The sequence below is a fragment of the Rhipicephalus microplus genome, chromosome 8 (genome assembly GCF_043290135.1).
Source record: "Rhipicephalus microplus isolate Deutch F79 chromosome 8, USDA_Rmic, whole genome shotgun sequence".
In the NCBI taxonomy this organism is placed as follows: Eukaryota; Metazoa; Arthropoda; class Arachnida; order Ixodida; family Ixodidae; genus Rhipicephalus; species Rhipicephalus microplus.
In genome coordinates, this window is record NC_134707.1 from 64,636,918 (window position 1) to 64,654,268 (window position 17,351).

The 17,351-nt window shown below is 45.7% G+C and overlaps 2 protein-coding genes across 8 annotated transcripts in view; both read right to left on the minus strand.

The window, feature by feature from the left end:
• LOC142761713 (protein AMN1 homolog) overlaps positions 1-8,328 on the minus strand; it is a 36,031-nt gene extending 27,703 nt beyond the window's left edge. For 3 of the 7 annotated variants that reach the window (XR_012885657.1, XM_075872040.1, XM_075872042.1), the window contains exons 1-2: positions 8,155-8,327; positions 1,106-1,265 (exon numbers count right to left, since the gene is read on the minus strand). Coding sequence is in view for 4 of the 7 variants with exons in the window: in XM_075872040.1 (XP_075728155.1) it covers positions 1,106-1,265; positions 8,155-8,207 (213 nt within the window). In the remaining 3 variants the exon portion in view is untranslated. Of the gene's footprint in view, positions 1-1,105; positions 1,266-8,154 lie in introns of all 7 variants that reach the window. The other 4 variants (XR_012885659.1, XR_012885658.1, XM_075872041.1 and 1 more) reach the window with 3 other exon arrangements.
• On the minus strand, positions 2,814-7,948 carry LOC119181333 (zinc finger SWIM domain-containing protein 3). The gene is made up of 5 exons (XM_037432548.2): positions 7,036-7,948; positions 6,776-6,884; positions 5,845-6,076; positions 3,811-5,715; positions 2,814-3,543 (listed from the first exon to the last, which is right to left on the minus strand). The coding sequence occupies exons 1-5, from the start codon at positions 7,281-7,283 to the stop codon at positions 3,236-3,238; spliced, it is 2,802 nt and encodes a 933-aa protein (XP_037288445.1). The 5' UTR covers positions 7,284-7,948; the 3' UTR covers positions 2,814-3,235.
• Positions 8,329-17,351: the final 9,023 nt, after the last annotated feature.

Here is a 17,351-nt window from a genome sequence, read left to right on the forward strand (position 1 = left end):
CAGCTTATCGCTTCTGGTGTTTGCTAATACTCAGGTTCCCGTCGGCATCGTTGCGCAAGAGCAAAGAACTGGTTTTATGAACATCTGCAACTCTTGAACATATGTCTCTGCGTGTAACATTTATACATATAATTGGACTAATTTCATGACGTGTCGCTCAAGTAAAAAATTACAACACAGTCACTTTTCCTCTGCATGCTTTGCATAACTTCCCAAGGCACGCGGATCTGCCAATTTTTTTTAATTATTCAAGAGGTAGAGGTGGGGCGAGGGGGAGGAACGAAATCTGCCCCGCATAATAACTTAATAGGGAGAGGGCGCTGCACTGCAATGAACCTTCACCCTCTCCTGATGGGGAAACTCTGAGCACGTCTATGGGTGAAGGACAACTGTTTAATATCAGCTGGTTCGACAGGCAGAGCTTATTATTTTTCTTAGGTTTTAAACAACCAAAGCGAGTACGAGTTTGAAAGATGAAGATTATATTTTATATTGTTTTTAGGTAGTGTCTATATTGCCGGCAACCGGCAGAGTATATCAACTGACCAGATGCCGGCAGTTCTTTCCTATGGCAGGGTTTCCAGTCACATTCTCTGAGGAGTGTGCCGAGGCTGGTCTGGTGCTGCCAAACGACGAGGAGCTGCCCAAGCTACAGGAACATCGCTACCTAGACATTATATTGTCCACACCACAGAAGCTCATCTCACGACATGAGGCACACTAGGAACAAGCGTCACTGCGAGCCAGCCGCATACTGCCTGGACAATGCCTGTGGGGCTCGTTAGGTTAGGTTACGTTAGAGAATCTCAGGTCCTTGACAATGTTGATCAGTGTAGCGGAATGTCTGAGGGCAAAAATAGCCGAACGATGGCTTAATGCTAAAAATGCTGCGAGCCAGCATGACAGGCTCATCAGAAATGTGCCGGCAGATAATCACATGGTCACGGGAAGCCAATAAGGAAAAACTGCAGGCACATTAGGCACGCCCATGTTTTTAAGCCACTCCTATTTCTTTGAATCTCACGATTACAATGTTCTAGTGTTTCATAACAAGTACCCCTTATTCTGGCCCAACCTATTTACAGAAAGTATGCAACAGCGCTACCACGCGAATTATTGAAATGGTGCATGCCACAGGTACGAGATGATCCTTAAAAGACCGTCGTCTTTGCAGTCGTGTGTAGTAGTGATCGGCGAGGCAACGTGGCAGCACGAAATCCCGGAACCATTTCACATCTGTGAAGTCAGTAATAGCATCCAGGCATCTGAAAAAAAAAAGAAACGAGTAAAACTAATTTATTAAAGAAGACCACAAGTCTGAACCAGTCGGTACAGATTCATAGTGGAACAAAATGAGTGATGCAAACAAGTACACGAGACATCAAAACGAGACAGCACAGGCATGTGCTGTCCAGTTCCATTGTACACTTGCACGATTTACGGCACCCATGCTCAGCAGCGTGGTTTGTACGGATTTGTCGGTAATCAACACCGGGTCGGTCGAATTCCGTTGACACCATGGTTTTTTAAACGTTCGAGACCTTTGTATAAGAAATGTAAGTTATTCAATCTCGTCTAGACATTTCCCTTGGGTTGTAAAAAAAAACGGTGTGTCTAAAGGTACGTCGGACGTACCCGAATACCAAAAGCTAAAGGTACGTCCGACGTACCCGAAACCGTGAGTCTAAAGATACGTCGGACGTACCCGATTACTAAAAGCTAAAGGTACGTCCGACGTACCCGAAACCGTGAGTCTAAAGATACGTCGGGGGTACGCGAAACTGAGTCTAAAAAAAAAAAAAAGATACGTCGGACGTACGCCGGGAGTTGCCGGGTGGGTCCACGGCTACCGCGTACCAATTTTTGCATATATACGAAGAAACGAGCCTTCGTGCGAGCCTGCTCACGTAAAAGACTGACAGGGAGCGAGTACTACCGGTGACAATGGAAAACTTAGAGCATCGCGTGGTTGACGAACGGCGTCGATGTCGGCGGTGCCGTTCTCTCCTAGCAGATCTTTTGAACGGAAAGGGGGAGGCTCGCACGTAAGTACAGAGGCTGATGTCCTTCCCTCGGCAGAGCAATTTTCGGGCAAAGAGTTCTGTGCGGTACTCTCGCGAACGCGGTTTTGTGTGATATGCGCCTATGTAGCCAGCTGAGTTTGCACGAAAACCATTCTGGGAGCCGACCTACTCGCTGACCTTTGAAACCGTAACTGCGACCGGCTCCCAAAAACTAACCAGCGCGCTTGAGTCCACGAGGTTTCCAGATGAGCGGGTCGTTAGCTAATTACTGCAGGGAAAAAAACAAGATGTAAGATTTTTAAATGCAAAGCATTTCTTAGCAAACCAAACGAATTTATTTATCTGGTTAGCCAAGTTAGATCACTAACTAGCTAGCCGCCTACGCCTGGGTGCTCTCATGATCTCCTCCTTAGCAGGTTGCAAAAACGAAAAAGACAGGCCAGATAGCATTTTAATGCTCTTATTATACATAGTTTTCACGTGACATCACAGACAGGTTCTCTGCACTGGGTGCTCCGAGATGGCGGCAACCGTGACTTTTTATGTCATTAGAGAGTACCATTGCAGAGGAGGACACACAGTTGTTCGGTCCCCGTGTTCTTTTGTGATGTCCCCACTTTCTTCTGTTCGCAAGGCGCGCTGTGGGGAATCAAAGGAACGCGAAGGGCACCGGCACAAATCCTATGTCACCGTTTGAGCTAACCCAGCATCTCAAAGTAGCTGGGGGCCCTAAGATGGCGGCCATGGTGACGTCAATGCAAACTATGTATACAATGAATGAATTCAGTGTTCACTGAAGGCACAACTAATGCAAGCTTTAATCAAAGGATCACAATTGTATGAAGAATAATAGGAACAAATACACAGACACACAATACATGTAAATGTCACTCGCATGAAACAGCACTAAGCTTTCTTCCATTTTTTATAAGCATGCCAGTGGGGCATACACTCAGCCATCTTTTGTTGTGCTTAAGCAAACCCTGCTTGCGAGCTCCCCTGCTTGCGTAGAAGCAAACCCTGCTTGCGTAGAAGCTTTGGAGCAATTCTGCTCATTTGTAGCATTAATGTAGTAGCTTTCACAAAACGTAGCAGGTTGGAGTAATTTTGCTCATTTGTAGCATGTATGGACCAGCTTTAACAAAATATAGCACGTAGGAGCAATTGCAGCAGGTTTCCCATCGCTGTGTTCCACTCACGGAGCAGCTCCTTTACATTTGGGCTGCTGCTACACACTTCGCACAAAACCAGGAACTATTCCTGTTGCGGCTGCTCAGTGAAGTACAGATTTGGTGGAACCAACACAAACATAAGTCACAAATCACAGAAGGGTCCTCTTCTAACAGGTCCCGACATTCGTTGCATTTCCACTTTATGGTTTGCTTCTTCACCTTGACTGTTGCCAGCACAGCTGTCCAGCCGTCTTCAGTGAAGTATTTCTGGACACAGTCAAGGTGAACTTCCTCGTCGAGGATTGTCTCTGGAATCCTGGAAGGTATGGTTTCCACCTGGTCCTCACCTGTAAAAATTACTGAATAAGTGTTCTGAACCTGCCATCAGATGGCTTTAAGGTACAACAGAATGCTATGAATCTGAACAAGGGGAACTTATTTCTAGGGCTCAGGTTTATTTTGTGAATTGAACACTCAATATTCTTACAGAATGTAGCTGTAGTTGCAGCCCTATAGGTGATATCAGACACCTTCGTACTACACCTTAGATAGCGACTGAAGTTGCAACAAAATAGGAAATTTAAGCATAAATAAAGGTAAATCTCACAACTCACCGAGTAGCAGTTTCCCCTGCTGAACCTCACTTAGCAGGCCCTGAGGAACTAAGCAACTTAGGATCCTGAGCTCCTTTTCCTGAGGAGGCAGATCGCGAAATGGCTGCAGTGTTGCTGCTGATTTGTGGGGTCCCTGCCGCCGTCGTGGAAGCCCAATAACGGTTTTCTCCGCCCCTTTGGGTCGACCTCGTGACTTCACCTTAGCGGGCACTTTCAGCTTTCCGAGGCGTTCGCGCATGTAGTCTGAAGGCCCGGCGCTGCTTGCAGGGGCCAAGGTATTCTCGCGTGGCTGTGCCTTTCTCACTTCATCAGGAGTTTCGCATGCACCTGCATTATGGGCACGCTGCTCTTTCTCAGGAGTGGTATGAAGTGGTTCTGCCCCGGTATGGCTTAAAGGTGCTTGAGGCAGATCTGGTTGATCATGTGAATTATTCTGATCTGCAGTTTCAGACGTGTCCCAATCCTCACCTGATGCAGCTTTGGGTGACTCTGCATTCTCTTCTACGGACACAGTCAGCTCCAGCTGGCGTCTGACTTGCTCTGGTGATGAAGGGGATGAGGCTTCATGACGCAACACTTCCACGATTTCAATTTCGCGCCCTTGCTCCCATGCCTCAGAGAGTGCCAACAAAACTTTTAGACGGCCCTGGTATCTTTCACCTGTTTCTTCTGCAGCAAGTTGAGCTATGTACTTGCATGTAGGAAATACCTCCCTGTATTTCTCATGCTGCGACATTGGCCTCCGAGGTTTTGCAGCCTGCTCCGAAATGGAATGTTCAGTTGTGCACTTCTCTTGAGAAAGGAAGGCTCTCTGATGACAGTAGTAATATGCCTTGGACCACCTTTTTAGAAAAAGTTTGTCATCAAAGAGACTAATGTTCAGAGTCCGCCTAACTGCAAACACATGCCGGCATGGCAGTCTCATAGCGTTCCAAAAGGAACAATTGCAGTTAGTTTTTGTTGTTGACGTGTTGCCAGACGACGCCTCGAATGTGAACACATCTGCTTTTTGGTCACTTGGTACTCGCTTGGCTGACAGGTAGATCTGCTCCCTTACAAGCTTAAAGGCATAGGGAGTCAATGATTCCTGATACATAGCTTCTTCAGGGCTAGAAGGTGCTTTGCAAGGTCTTTTGGATATGCTTGTCAATGCTCTGTGGTCACGTTCATCGCTCAAGGCGTTCAATACTGTGAAAAGTGAGCACACAAACTCTTCAAGGGAGCTATTCTTTTTTATAACACTTTTCAGTTTTGCGTTCAGACTTTCAATTCTGTTGTTGGTAGTGTTGTTAAAGTTTTCAGACATAAACTTGGGTCCAGTGTACCACTCATCCTTGATGGGACGCCAGTTTTTGTCATAGTAAGAGCGGATCTCTTGGCAAACATTATTGTCAAATTCCAGTTGAAGCTCCTCAAATTTTTCACTCGATCGTGACAGGACCATCTTCTGGAGCAGTGCCAGGGCTTGGTCCCTTTCCTCTGCAGTGATGTTCATCTTGTTGCAGGCAATCTCGCGTCGAAAAGTCTTTAAAGTGTGGAACACACAGATGAGCACCTTCGACTGCGGGAAGCTTTCTTTGAGAAGGTCACGCTCCAAAAGGTCCTTGTCTGCCATGACACACTTTACTTTTGGCCAAGATGGGTGCAGTTCCTTGAACTTTTCCAACATCCATTTGATAGTGGGTGCAGACTCATTCACAAGAATTGCAACACATACTGTCTCTGTGTCTCCATTGGAGTCTTCAACGTGCATCACATAGACTGGTGTTCGTATTTCTAGAAGCTTGTAGGTGGCATCAATTCCTAGGAATTCTGGGTAGGCATCCATATTTGACCGCATAGACTCATTGGACAGCAAAATTCCTTGGAAGTTTTCCCCATCAGCAAGGATGTGGTAGTCTGTACCTGTAGAAATAAATTTCATGGTCTAAATGTAAAAGATTTGGCCGACTGTACATACGAGTTTCTCTGAAGCCCACTGGAAAACCCAGATGCAATTATTTAAAAACTTGTGCTACAATATCAGGTGCTTACCATGCTCATTTTGCAGAAGAGCTGCAGTCTTAATGAGGTCATTCCTTGTCTGTGGTCTGAGGGAAGAGGCCGCATTGCTCAAGTCTTTGAGCAGGACAAGTTTCCCCGTCTTTTCTTCTATCCTTTTCTTAACCAACTTCTTGTTGGCATGCAAAGCCAAGAGCTGTGTGGCTTCCTCCTTGGCCCCTGGTTCTCTTAATGCTCTGGTTTGTGGCAGGTGGCTGTAGAGTAACTGCAATAAAATAAACTTTTCATTCAATGTTAAACTGAACTACATATGCAATTATAGGTTAACTGCATTATGCAATGTCAAGCTCACAGAGTGAAGCAAACAAGTGCAGACAACATTCTGCATATATGGCATCTAGGTTCTTAGCACAAGCAAGCTCACTTCAATCTCACCTTATCATGCTTGCAACTGTAAATCTGTGTTTCCTATATATGGCTCGCATGTGATGTCAAGGACACAGTTCCTGAATGTAGTAGCACTGTAGAATGGCGGCTTTGATGACAAGCAAGTTGCAGTTAATCTGCCTCAATGTAATAATGATGCAGCAGGAATTCCTCTGAGTGTGAATAAGAAATGAACCTGCATGTACTGCTTTGATCCCATTAATTTGACATCGCAAAACTTCGCATCCCCTGTGCTGGTGCTACCAGCTCAATGAGAATTGAGCGAGAACATTTTGCGCGATCAAGTAAGCACGTCAAACATTTCGTCAAAAGTATATTTCAGTGGTGCATGTCACCCTGTATAACCTCAAAACTCAGGTTTGTTTCTGTGAAAAAACAGAACTGAACTTCACTAACCAATATGAACAGGTAACAGCAAAAGCTGTATTGGCTTAATTTAACAACACATGGTGAGGGATGAAGGACAGGGCATTAAGATACTGTCGCACACTTTTAAGGATGCTTAGGAACTCCATACCTTCGATAACTCATGGTTGTGGTCCTCATTCATTTCAATAACCTCCAGGAAGTTCCCATCGTCAGAGGCCCTGCACTTCACGAACGCCGGACATCCAGCCTGAAAGGTGCTGAAAGTGATCCGTTGTCACATGCTCAATGTCTCTCAGGAAACAATCGTCTAAATGCATGATGTGTACAACGCAACCACGTCGCTGACCATGGTGGATTGGCAGCACAGAAAGAAACACAAAGGAAACAATGACCAGTGCTGGCCCTCACCTGGTATCTCTTTCCCCCTTGCTGCGGCTCTTGAAAGACTTGCCCCCCTTGATACAGCAGTAAACCACCTGATACATTCCAAGTCGTTCGTTCAGAAAACGCTTCACTTTGGTCTTCGCCGCTGTGACAGTTCGACAGTCACGTTTGTAAAACTGCACGAACTTCTCTTCACTGTATCCTTTCACAGCAGCTTCCAGTTCCCTGAACGTTGGAAATTTGTCCCCAACTTTCATTTTGCTGCCAGCCATCACACGAGCTGCGGAACGGGAACACTTGACTGGCGCCGCACGTGCTGCGGAACGGTCACCACAGAACACCTGTAACACGCTGACTGAAGAGACGGGAGAATGGCGCCACACAAGTAGGACGGATAAGACTATGGATAAGACAGACTCACAGAACACCTGACAGACTCGGACGGACTCCAAGAACTGGATTGGAATGGATTGATTTGTACTACTTGCATCGAAATCGACCCGATGGCGAAAACTTTTTTTTTTTCCTAATCAAGCGATATAATAGCTGCGTGTAAACCACGGAGGAATAAACATTTCCGTGGTATAAACCAAGCTTGAGTAGGCGAGAAAGTGCAACCCGTGCAACGTCTGATGTAACCGGTGCAACGTCTGCGCGTCCAACTACAAACTCGTTGACGAAAACTTTTTTTTTCTCGGATCCGCGCGTCTAAGAGGTCAGTCGTGCGAACTGCTTGAAAACGACGGACGGGCAGGTGGAACTTGAGTCGCTTGAGTGAAAACTTGCGAGAAAGCGCACGTCGGACGTACCTTTAGCTTTTAGTATTCTGGTACGTCCGAAGTATCTTTAGACTCACGGTTTCGGGTACGTCGGACGTACCTTTAGCTTTTGGTATTCGGGTACGTCCGACGTACCTTTAGACACAGCGAAAAAAAAAATACGATGTTATCCTGTGCAATAGCATTCGCACCACTAGTGAAGCCAGGGGATTGTTCTAAGGGCTTCAAAATACACCGAATATTTAGTTGTTGCATAAATGCGCACCCACACACGTAGAACAAGCTTGCACGAGGGTCAGACCGACAATCCTGGCGTTGCTTTCAAAAGTATTGCAGTTTCGTTAGTAACAGAATGTATACACACATGTCTTGCAGGAGACGCACTTCTCGTCCACCGGAACCACGCTGTTCATTCATTTTAACACGTCCAAGGCTTTGTTTGTTGGAACTCTAACAACTGCTTTATCTTCACACAAATTGACAACACCGACCAACCCACAGAACACGACCAACCCATGTGCGCGCCAATGGGGGAATATTTACAAGGCCCGCACGTAGAAAACAAAATATGACACACAAACAATAAAATGTACGTCATTTTGGCTGTAAAAACATTGTTTCATTTTTATTGTAAATAAAATTCATTTACTGTTCAACAATATTTTATAATGTTTACTGCGGTTCTGTTGTTTGCATAGTTGTCATGGCAACTGTTTGTAAACAAGCGTATTTCACCGCGCTTCTAGTACACGCTAGCTGCGCGCTTTCGTAAACATGGCAAGGGACCGCATCTGACGGGTAATACATTGCTTCGGTTCACGCTTTTGGCCATCGACGTGGTGCTGAACGTACCGTCCGACCTCCACGGAGGTTCGCCGGTCATATCCGACTGCTGCTTTTCATGCGAGCGTTGGCGGTTATGTGCAGCGTGCTTCATAGACAACACAGAAATTTTAGAAATAACACGCAAGGCGCTCACAAACTAATACTCCCAGGTTTACGTGGACAGATATTCCCGGTAAAACGAACGGGAAGTAACCGTCGCCGTAGCTCGATTGAAAGCGAATCGGAGGCGTTGTTCGAAAGTCGCAGTTTGGGATCCCCGCCGGCGGCAAGACAAAATTATTGCGTGTTCGTTTTGAATACTTCGCATTTGTCATGGTTACTACAGATATCTTCTAAAATTCCTTGGCTTGGCTGTCTGTTAGTTCTAACCAAAGTTGCATCTAATAAGAAAAAATTAATTCTGGTCCCGAGTGGGGAATGAACCGGGGCCGTTACCATGGAAAGCGCGCATTCTACCACACAGCCATGCACCTGCTTGTGAATAAAGTGTACAATAAATCACTTTGCCTGACTGATATGTGGTGTTTAACTTCCCAAAACCACCATATGATTATGAAACACGCCATAGTGGAGGGCTCCAAAAAGCTGGGGCTCTTGAACGTACGCCCAAATGTGAGCACAAAGGCCTACAGCATTTTCGCCTCCATCGAAAATGCAGCCGGGATTTGATCCCGCGACCTGAGGGTCAGCAGCCGAGTTCCTCAGCCACTAAACCACCGTGGTGGGCCTCAAAAAGGACTTGTTCAGCTTGAAAATGCAGTGAAAGTTACTTCCATGCTTTACAAACGCACATGTCCTGTATACATGCTTCACAATGCAACATGAAATATGGATGTAATGTGTGGTACAAGCGTTCGTTGCCATCAGGTGTCACAGCATGTGATTATCATCATGGCTTTATGGTTTAACGCGGAGCACTCCCAACAAAACTCGCACACGTTACTGCCACGCACTAAGTGCTTGAAGTACGCACTAACAACATAATACCGCTATCGCGTTCAAATCTTTAAGGCAAACTTTAAGGATCCCTCATATTTTTTTTTACTTATCGCATACTACGGGCCTATACACATCTAAAGCTGCAGTGGGCAGAAGTATGCCACATCAGTCTATTGTCGTGGTATAGTACTAATTAGAGCCCAACTGCTGACTCAAAAGTGGCAGGTTTCATCCCGGCCAAGGCAGCCACGTTTCAACAGAGGCCAAATGCTAGAAGCTCGTCTACTGTGCGATGTCAGTGCATGTTCAAGCACACTAGATGGACTAAAGCCCTCCTCTATGGCATATCTCATATTAATTATATTATCCTGGTCTCAGGACGCAGAGCAACTATTACTATACCGCATGAACACATTCAAGCTACTCACCCAACCAGGCCTGCAGACCAGCCGTTACCTCATAACTAATTACTCCTGGGCCAGTTCTTGCGATAGAGTTATGGAAAAAAAAGCATGTAATGTTGTGCTGTAGCCAATAAACGCAAGTGCTGCATCTTTCTTTCTCTTGCATAGTGGAACTTGTATGGTAAATTATGTAGTGGCTGTTCTCTGGTAACAATTTTTCTTTGTATGGTGCCTGTTCCTATTAGTTAGCTAACTGAGCCATACGGCAAGTGTGCTAGATGGCCGTCGCAGTTTCACACCTTGATTGGACTAGTGATGAGAGGAACTTGACTTTGCCTCTTTTCACTTTTCGATGTGCGGTTGTTCAAGTCTACTAATTTAGGCCACTCATGAAGGTAGGATAGTTACAGATTGCGATTTAGTCCCATTTCGATGACATGATATATTAAATAAAATTCTGAGCTTACATTTTAACGTGGCTTGTGACGTGATCCTTCATATGAAGTGTTGCCATGTTGAAGCACCCACAAACCTCGTACCACTTCCACCAATTTGAAGTCACTGAAGGATGCTTTAAATCTCTTACAGCACTTCAATTAGGCATTCACACATATTTTGGGCCTTGTCAAAACTGCTCCAATACACTACATGCCACAAAAGTGCTGCTTGCTTTTTTGCGGGCCACAAGTTTTAATGAAATTTTGTAAATAGCACCGTCTACATGTGTGGCTGTATGCGTTATGTGTTTATCACAATATGTATCATTGTCATCACTCAGCACTTGAAGTAGCCAAACAGGCGAAAAGCCGAACATCTTCAGCTCTTCATTAAAATATTTCCCTCTCGCTCAACCACAGCAGCTCTTTGAGAAGCACTGCCCTTCATAGGCGTATCAGCCAGGGGTGCAGGGGTGCGCGAGCCCCCCCCACTCAGAAAAGTTTGGGGGGGGGGGGGAAAGCTGAGCCTTCCCACTTTTGACATTGGTCGCTGTACGCTGAAAGAACCAACAACTAAAGCGAAGTTTTCCTTCAACACAGTAATCTCTCAATTATATTGTTACGAGGAAATAAAAATGTTACCAGGAAATGTATTAATATAGTGAAATTTTTTAAACATTTCTGCTGTGACCATTTTCCTGGAAGGCTCTTCGCCTTGCAGGCCGCCTATGCGATGCTTTTCTGCCTTGTTCAGTAGCATTGCAAAGCAGGCTACAGTACAAGGCATGAAAGCGTATATTGCTTTGCCTGCTTTGTTATGAATGGGAACGAGCAATCGTTTTATGGACCAATCATCCCGCAGCCTGACCCACTGGACCAGGGAGAAGGTGAGGGACTGTGGTTTTTAGCACAATGCAGGCCTAACGAAGAGTCGGGCTATCTTGTTCTCACTCAACTCGAATTGTCGTTTAGAGTTCAAAATACAACATACATACACATGCACACACACACACAAATATAGATATATATATATACATATATATATGGCTGATGAGTGAGCTACGTTTGCCCCCCCCTCCCCACACACACACACGAAAGAGTTGGTACGCCACTGCTGCCCTTTCCTCTTTAAAGTCGATTTTTCACAGCTGGTTTGCTCATTCAAATCTAGATGACGCTACAACATCGTGGATATCTTCTTACTATGACAGTCTTTCTGCCGTGACCTTCTGCAGCACTGCTCAACAACAGCTTCGCATCATCTGCTCAAGGTCCCCGTAACGTCTGCGCCCATGCGAGTAAAAGCGAATCAGACCTTATGGGCACGTTGAGCAGGAACACACGAATGTTCAGCTTAGCTGCAAAAGGCCACGGCCGAAATGTTGTACCGGGGTTGATGTGGCCGCGACGTCGACGAAGAGAAGAACGAAGCGGCAGCATGCCAACGATGCCGGTGGCAGCCACCCACGACTTGGGCGCGAAGCGCCGAGTGAAAGAACATTTGCCACGAACAAGGGCTCTTCGCCAACTGCTTTATTTACAACTGTGTACATATATGATCATATGCCTCTTAGGCACCACCTAGCAGTGCCTCTACACATCGCTGCTGTGCAAGGCTTCACATGAGAAAACGAAACAACACCGCCCCCCCCTCCCCCTCGAAAAAGACACTCATAAAAAAATACATTAGAACAGTATACCTAGGATAGCACATCAAGAATACACAGCACATAGAAGAACAGAAACTTTGTACAAGAACACTTTACACAAGAACAAGAGAACAGGAGCCTCCGTATTAGTCTAGAATGTAGTCCGCGAAGTGGCTAGGTTTAGTTCGCTTTCTTTGAGACCAGTTTGGCGATTGCACGGCCTCTGGTGATGAGACCTCAAGAGGCGGAGAAGGCACTGGGCCAGACTGCACTTTCAACCTCGGCCTCATTACATGAAGTAGCAGCTGCAACAAGACTTTCCGAAGCAATTCGCGGTTCGATAGACTTTGTTGTTGGTGCAGGCTCGATGTGAACGGCGTCACCTGGTGTATGGGTACCAGCTACACCTACCAAAAGGCCCCCCACCCCCCCCTTTCCTGCGAGACAAGATATCTGAACATGTAGGCCACATGCAATAGTCTACCGAGTACTGCAAAGTGGTGTAAGAGTGATGATCAGAAGTTTGAGGCATTGAAGCCGTATCTGTATGAGAAATGATGGTACAAAAGAAGTTCCATATGTTGCCATCACTCAACCGAAAGAAAGTTAGGCCAACTTGTTCCATGACTTTGTATTGACCCCGATACTTGGGGACGTTTTCCTAGGACACGAACTTTAACTGTGTCGCCGACTCGAACTTTGGATGGTCTGGCTCCTCGACGACTGCCCAGATATACTGCTTCATTGCTTTTTGACGAGAAAAGACTAAGGTACTCGTAGGAACTCAAGTGTTACAATGTATAAAAACTATGCTGAGAGCAACTTGACGCTGCCTACCATTAGGAAGTTGAGCAGGAGACACTCCTGTGATGCCCTGCGGAAAAAGCTTGTACGAAGCCAAGCATTCAGTCAAGACGTTCTTGAAAGTGCGCTGATTCAATTGTGCAATCTGAACGTGTTCCTTCAGAACGTGATTTAATCGCTCAATTTGTCTATTCGATTGCAGGTAAAACATTGATGAATTCAAATGCTGAATGCAAAAGCTCCGTATCTGGGCCACTTATTACATTACATGCAATGTCACTGTAATGGCTGTCATGCCCTTGCTCAGTACGATTTCTATAAGAGCATTATCGATGTCCCTCACCACATCCAGCATGTGTTCAATGACAGCTATTCCACTTCTTACTAGGATGCACATCGTGATGTTCGGCCCCGTGCGCTCGGAGTAGTACACCGTATGCTTGGCGTGGTCATAAATTTCTTGTAAAGCAATTACGTCTGTTCCACTGCCAGCCGGCGAGTCTGCCTTTGTGCACTCAAATTTAATACTCAAAGGAAACAAAGGTAGAGTTGTAGCGGCGGCAGCAACGACTTGGTCCCATCGCCACTCGGCGTGGGCTTTCAAGAAGATTTCTTCAAATCAAGATAGCGAAGCCACAGGGGTTGTGTTCCCGCCGTGCACACCGAAGCCAGAGAGGACATGCAGCCTCTTGTTTCGCCACCATCAACATAGTGATGCCTTGCAAGTGGGAACTACGTAGCGGTGAGGCAAACTTCATGCTGTACCATCCCTCTAAGCTGTGAGAGCTCTGTGGCCATTCACACATTGCCCATGGCTTACCATATGGAGGTAGGGAGGGAGGGGCATGAACAGAGGTCGCGGCTCCAACTAAGCTGGATTATGTAAGTGCACAATAACTTGCACTGTCCAGGCGCCTCGGAAACATGAATGAACCAAAAACTTCCACGAAAAACCTACTAAAACAGACTCCTAGCAGTGGCATCCCAACGCTGGATTACAGAGGGCCGCAAGCACATCCTGCCGATGCAGCCTTGTTGTCTGGTTCTCTCACAAGCAATGTGTTCCGTATGCCAGAGTTTCTGGGCAGTCTGATCACATGAGCTCACCATTCTTCCCGATTTTCGGGCATAGTTCCGAACCGTTCTAGCATAGCTTGAACTCTTATGTCAGTCTGCCTTGGGTGCAGGTCAATGCCAGGGTGGACCAGTGTCCATTCGTGCGAACTTTATCCTGTATAAGGTGACCCGGCCCCTGGCAATAGGTTACAGTGGCTCACCATAAGCCTCCTGCACAGATCAGCCAGGCACTCATCCAAAGAACACACACGCTCCTATGTCTTCATGTAAACAGTGGAAATTCTTGTTTCATGCACTTTGCACCTCTACGGCTCACTCGTTACGAAGCGACAAAGCACATTCCAAATTTGTTCATCAGGTGTAATAGAGCAATGTAAGTAGGCAAATAGGCTATAGGCATCAGAGGCAGCAAGGTAATTGTGCAAAAAATTATGCACACAACGTATCGGCCTTAAAAGTGCACAAATTTCCAGTGGTTTACGAGAAACACCAGCAAGAACTTGGCTTTATTTTTCATGAGGATTTCTTTACCTCAGCGTAGCGTGCGACAAAAAAAAGTGTTTACTTCTTTTTTGTTGTTCTTTTTTCCATTTATCGCCACTCAAAATTTGGTGCAGTGAGTGAGAATCTTATCCGTGATCTCGCGCATGGCAGCTCAAAACCATTCTGCTGGCAATGCTGTAGCACGTTTAAAACTACAGTGCAAATGCCACGACAGAAACTGAAAGAAAATGTAAATCCTACATTTACATTTATGCCATGCAAATGTTTTTCAAAGCACCAGACACCGTGCACATGTAGAATGCTTGCTTTAGATTTTTTTTATGGCTGCCATCTACAACGAACAAATCTTTGCATGTTAATCTAATAAAATTGTGCGTCCTATGCAGTGACCCTTCCCTTTTAAAGTTGTGACATTATGAAATAGCAATTCTAATATCGGGGGCTGTGAGTTCGAAAATTAAAGGAGCCCTGAAACACTTTTTCAAGTAATCATGAAATGAACTGCCTGGAAGAGCTTATTGCCTCACAAATTAAACCACGCATAAATTTTTAAAATCCGTCCTGTGCGAGTAAAGTTGCCAAGATTCGTCGCATGCTGCAATTGCAATCTCTGTTCTTTCGTCCCGACGAAAGCAAAGCTAAGCAGAGATAGACGGCAGGCGCAAAGAAAAACGTAGCGCGTCTCGTGACCTTGAGCACTTTTTTTCTTTTTTTTTTTTTCTTCGAAGGCTTAGCTTTTCCAGTGCGAAATCGCACGCACGTGTGGACACGTCTCGGCCACCCATGGTGATCTCTGTAATGACCAAGCGCACCATGTTCAAATCAGCCAATGGCTGATAGATGGGCTTACTCCGTGATTTGTCAAGAGAAGAAAAAGCAATTCTTAGCAGACTTTGAAAATTTATTGTGAATTCGTGCTGCGCTATAATACTTGGCTGGCATTTTGAGTTTCCACTACCGATCGGCAGCGTTTTCTGACCGTGCTCAAAAAGTGTTGCGGGGCCCCTTTAATATATGACATGAGACGCCGTAGTGAAGGGCTCCAGAAATCTTCATCATCTGGTGTTTTTTAACGAGAAAATAGCGATTCACAGAAATTTGTCGCAGGTATGCAGACACATGGAGTGCCGCTATGCAGAAATATCCGACTGGCAGAACTTTCTTGCCAACCAGCACTTGCTCCCAGGGAGGGGATACAAGGGTGAAGCAGCTAAAATAGGGTTTGGAGCAATTTTTGGAGCAGCAAAATGTTACTATTGGAGCCCTAAAATGCAAGGTTGGAGCAAGTCACGGGAAAATACATCGGCTTTCTATCATAAAATACCAAATTTGGAGCAGTATAAAAAGAATGCTTACATTAATAAACATGTACAAACCATCTGACATCACCTAATTCGCACACAGCAAACATCGGCACTGTTATTCGAATAACATTTGCATTTTGAACCACCCCGCTAAGCAAACAATTATAAAGTTCACAGTATCATTTGCTGTGTCTGTCAAACCTGCAAAGCTGGTGACCTTCAAATTCAAGGAATTCGTGAAACTGAAGAGCAGTAGACTGCCTGAAAACTAACGTAGTGCCATTCGAGGCAGTGTGCGGGCTTCTCTCTCCCAGCTTGGTAGTGCAAATGCCGGCTTTTCCGTCCTCTGTCGCGTGCTCACTTTTGCTTCCATGACGACACCGGCTTACCCTCTCCTGTGTGCTGAGAAAGGGACGTCTATGTCCGCAGTTTCCTGGCGGACACCACAGGTTTTGCTGGAGAAGAAGGCAGAGACGAATGGGCGCATTTGGCACTACTTTTGTTTTCTAAGGGACATTAAGGAGTAGAACGGTGGAAAAAAAGAAAACAAGCAAATAGGGGCAACAGAAATGTAAATCACTGCTCCAAATTATTGCCAGTGTTCTTTTTTTTTTCAAACTCTAGCGGTCATACAAGTATTCACAATTATGCGGCGTACTTACCCATGAGTAATTGAAAATGGCAATGTGCCGCGACTAGCATAACGAGCCTTTCCAAATGATGCTACGCTTTCCCACAGGACACCGTTGTATTGTGGAGAAAGTGGCTTAATCAGTGTTCTGCACGGATTAGAACAAAACCTAACAATTTCAGAACATCGCAATGCCCCCCCACCCCCCCCCCCCTTCATCCTTTTTTCACGATGGGGTGAGGTTTAGGGCACAACTTCTCGGTTTGCTTACAAGGCATGTTATATCACAGATATCTATCACCGAGATGACGCAGCTAATGCAACTTCGACAAAAAAAGTTTCATGTGCCGTTACTATGAGGACTTGAAGTTGCGTCGTCCTGTCGATAGGTATCCGCTGCAGCCAGCGATACTTTCAGCTAATTCCATGGTTTTGGCACAGCTCAGGGCGAAAATTGGGAGTTGTATCAAATTGGTGCAGCTGTTGAACCCCAGGGCGGGCTGCTCGCAGTAACATCACATTGTTTGCAGACAGTTCTATTCCTTGATCAGGGCGAGAAAAATATAGTATCAGTGGTGTGCTGATCCCCTATGCAGATATGACAGGTCAAGGTATACGGCGCTTGCACAATCTATGCAGCCTACCCCCCACTCTGAAACACCCCCATGTGCCATTTAGACGACAAGGACAGCTGGCATGTTGTCTTCCCGCTTGAGCAGCGATCGTTTACAGCTCTGGCACACTTTCACCAACACACAGGATATACGATGCACGGAGCGATGTTATCGACACGCACTTGATATGGAAAATCACAGCAACAGTGACGGCAAAACTAGTCCCTACAGTTCCTATTGTAATAAAAACAATGGTGCATGTGTCTGCATGTTCAAGTTATGGCACATCTCTAGTGTTTGTGTTACAATCTATACAGCATACCAGAACTATTGAGGCAATACGTAACAAGGC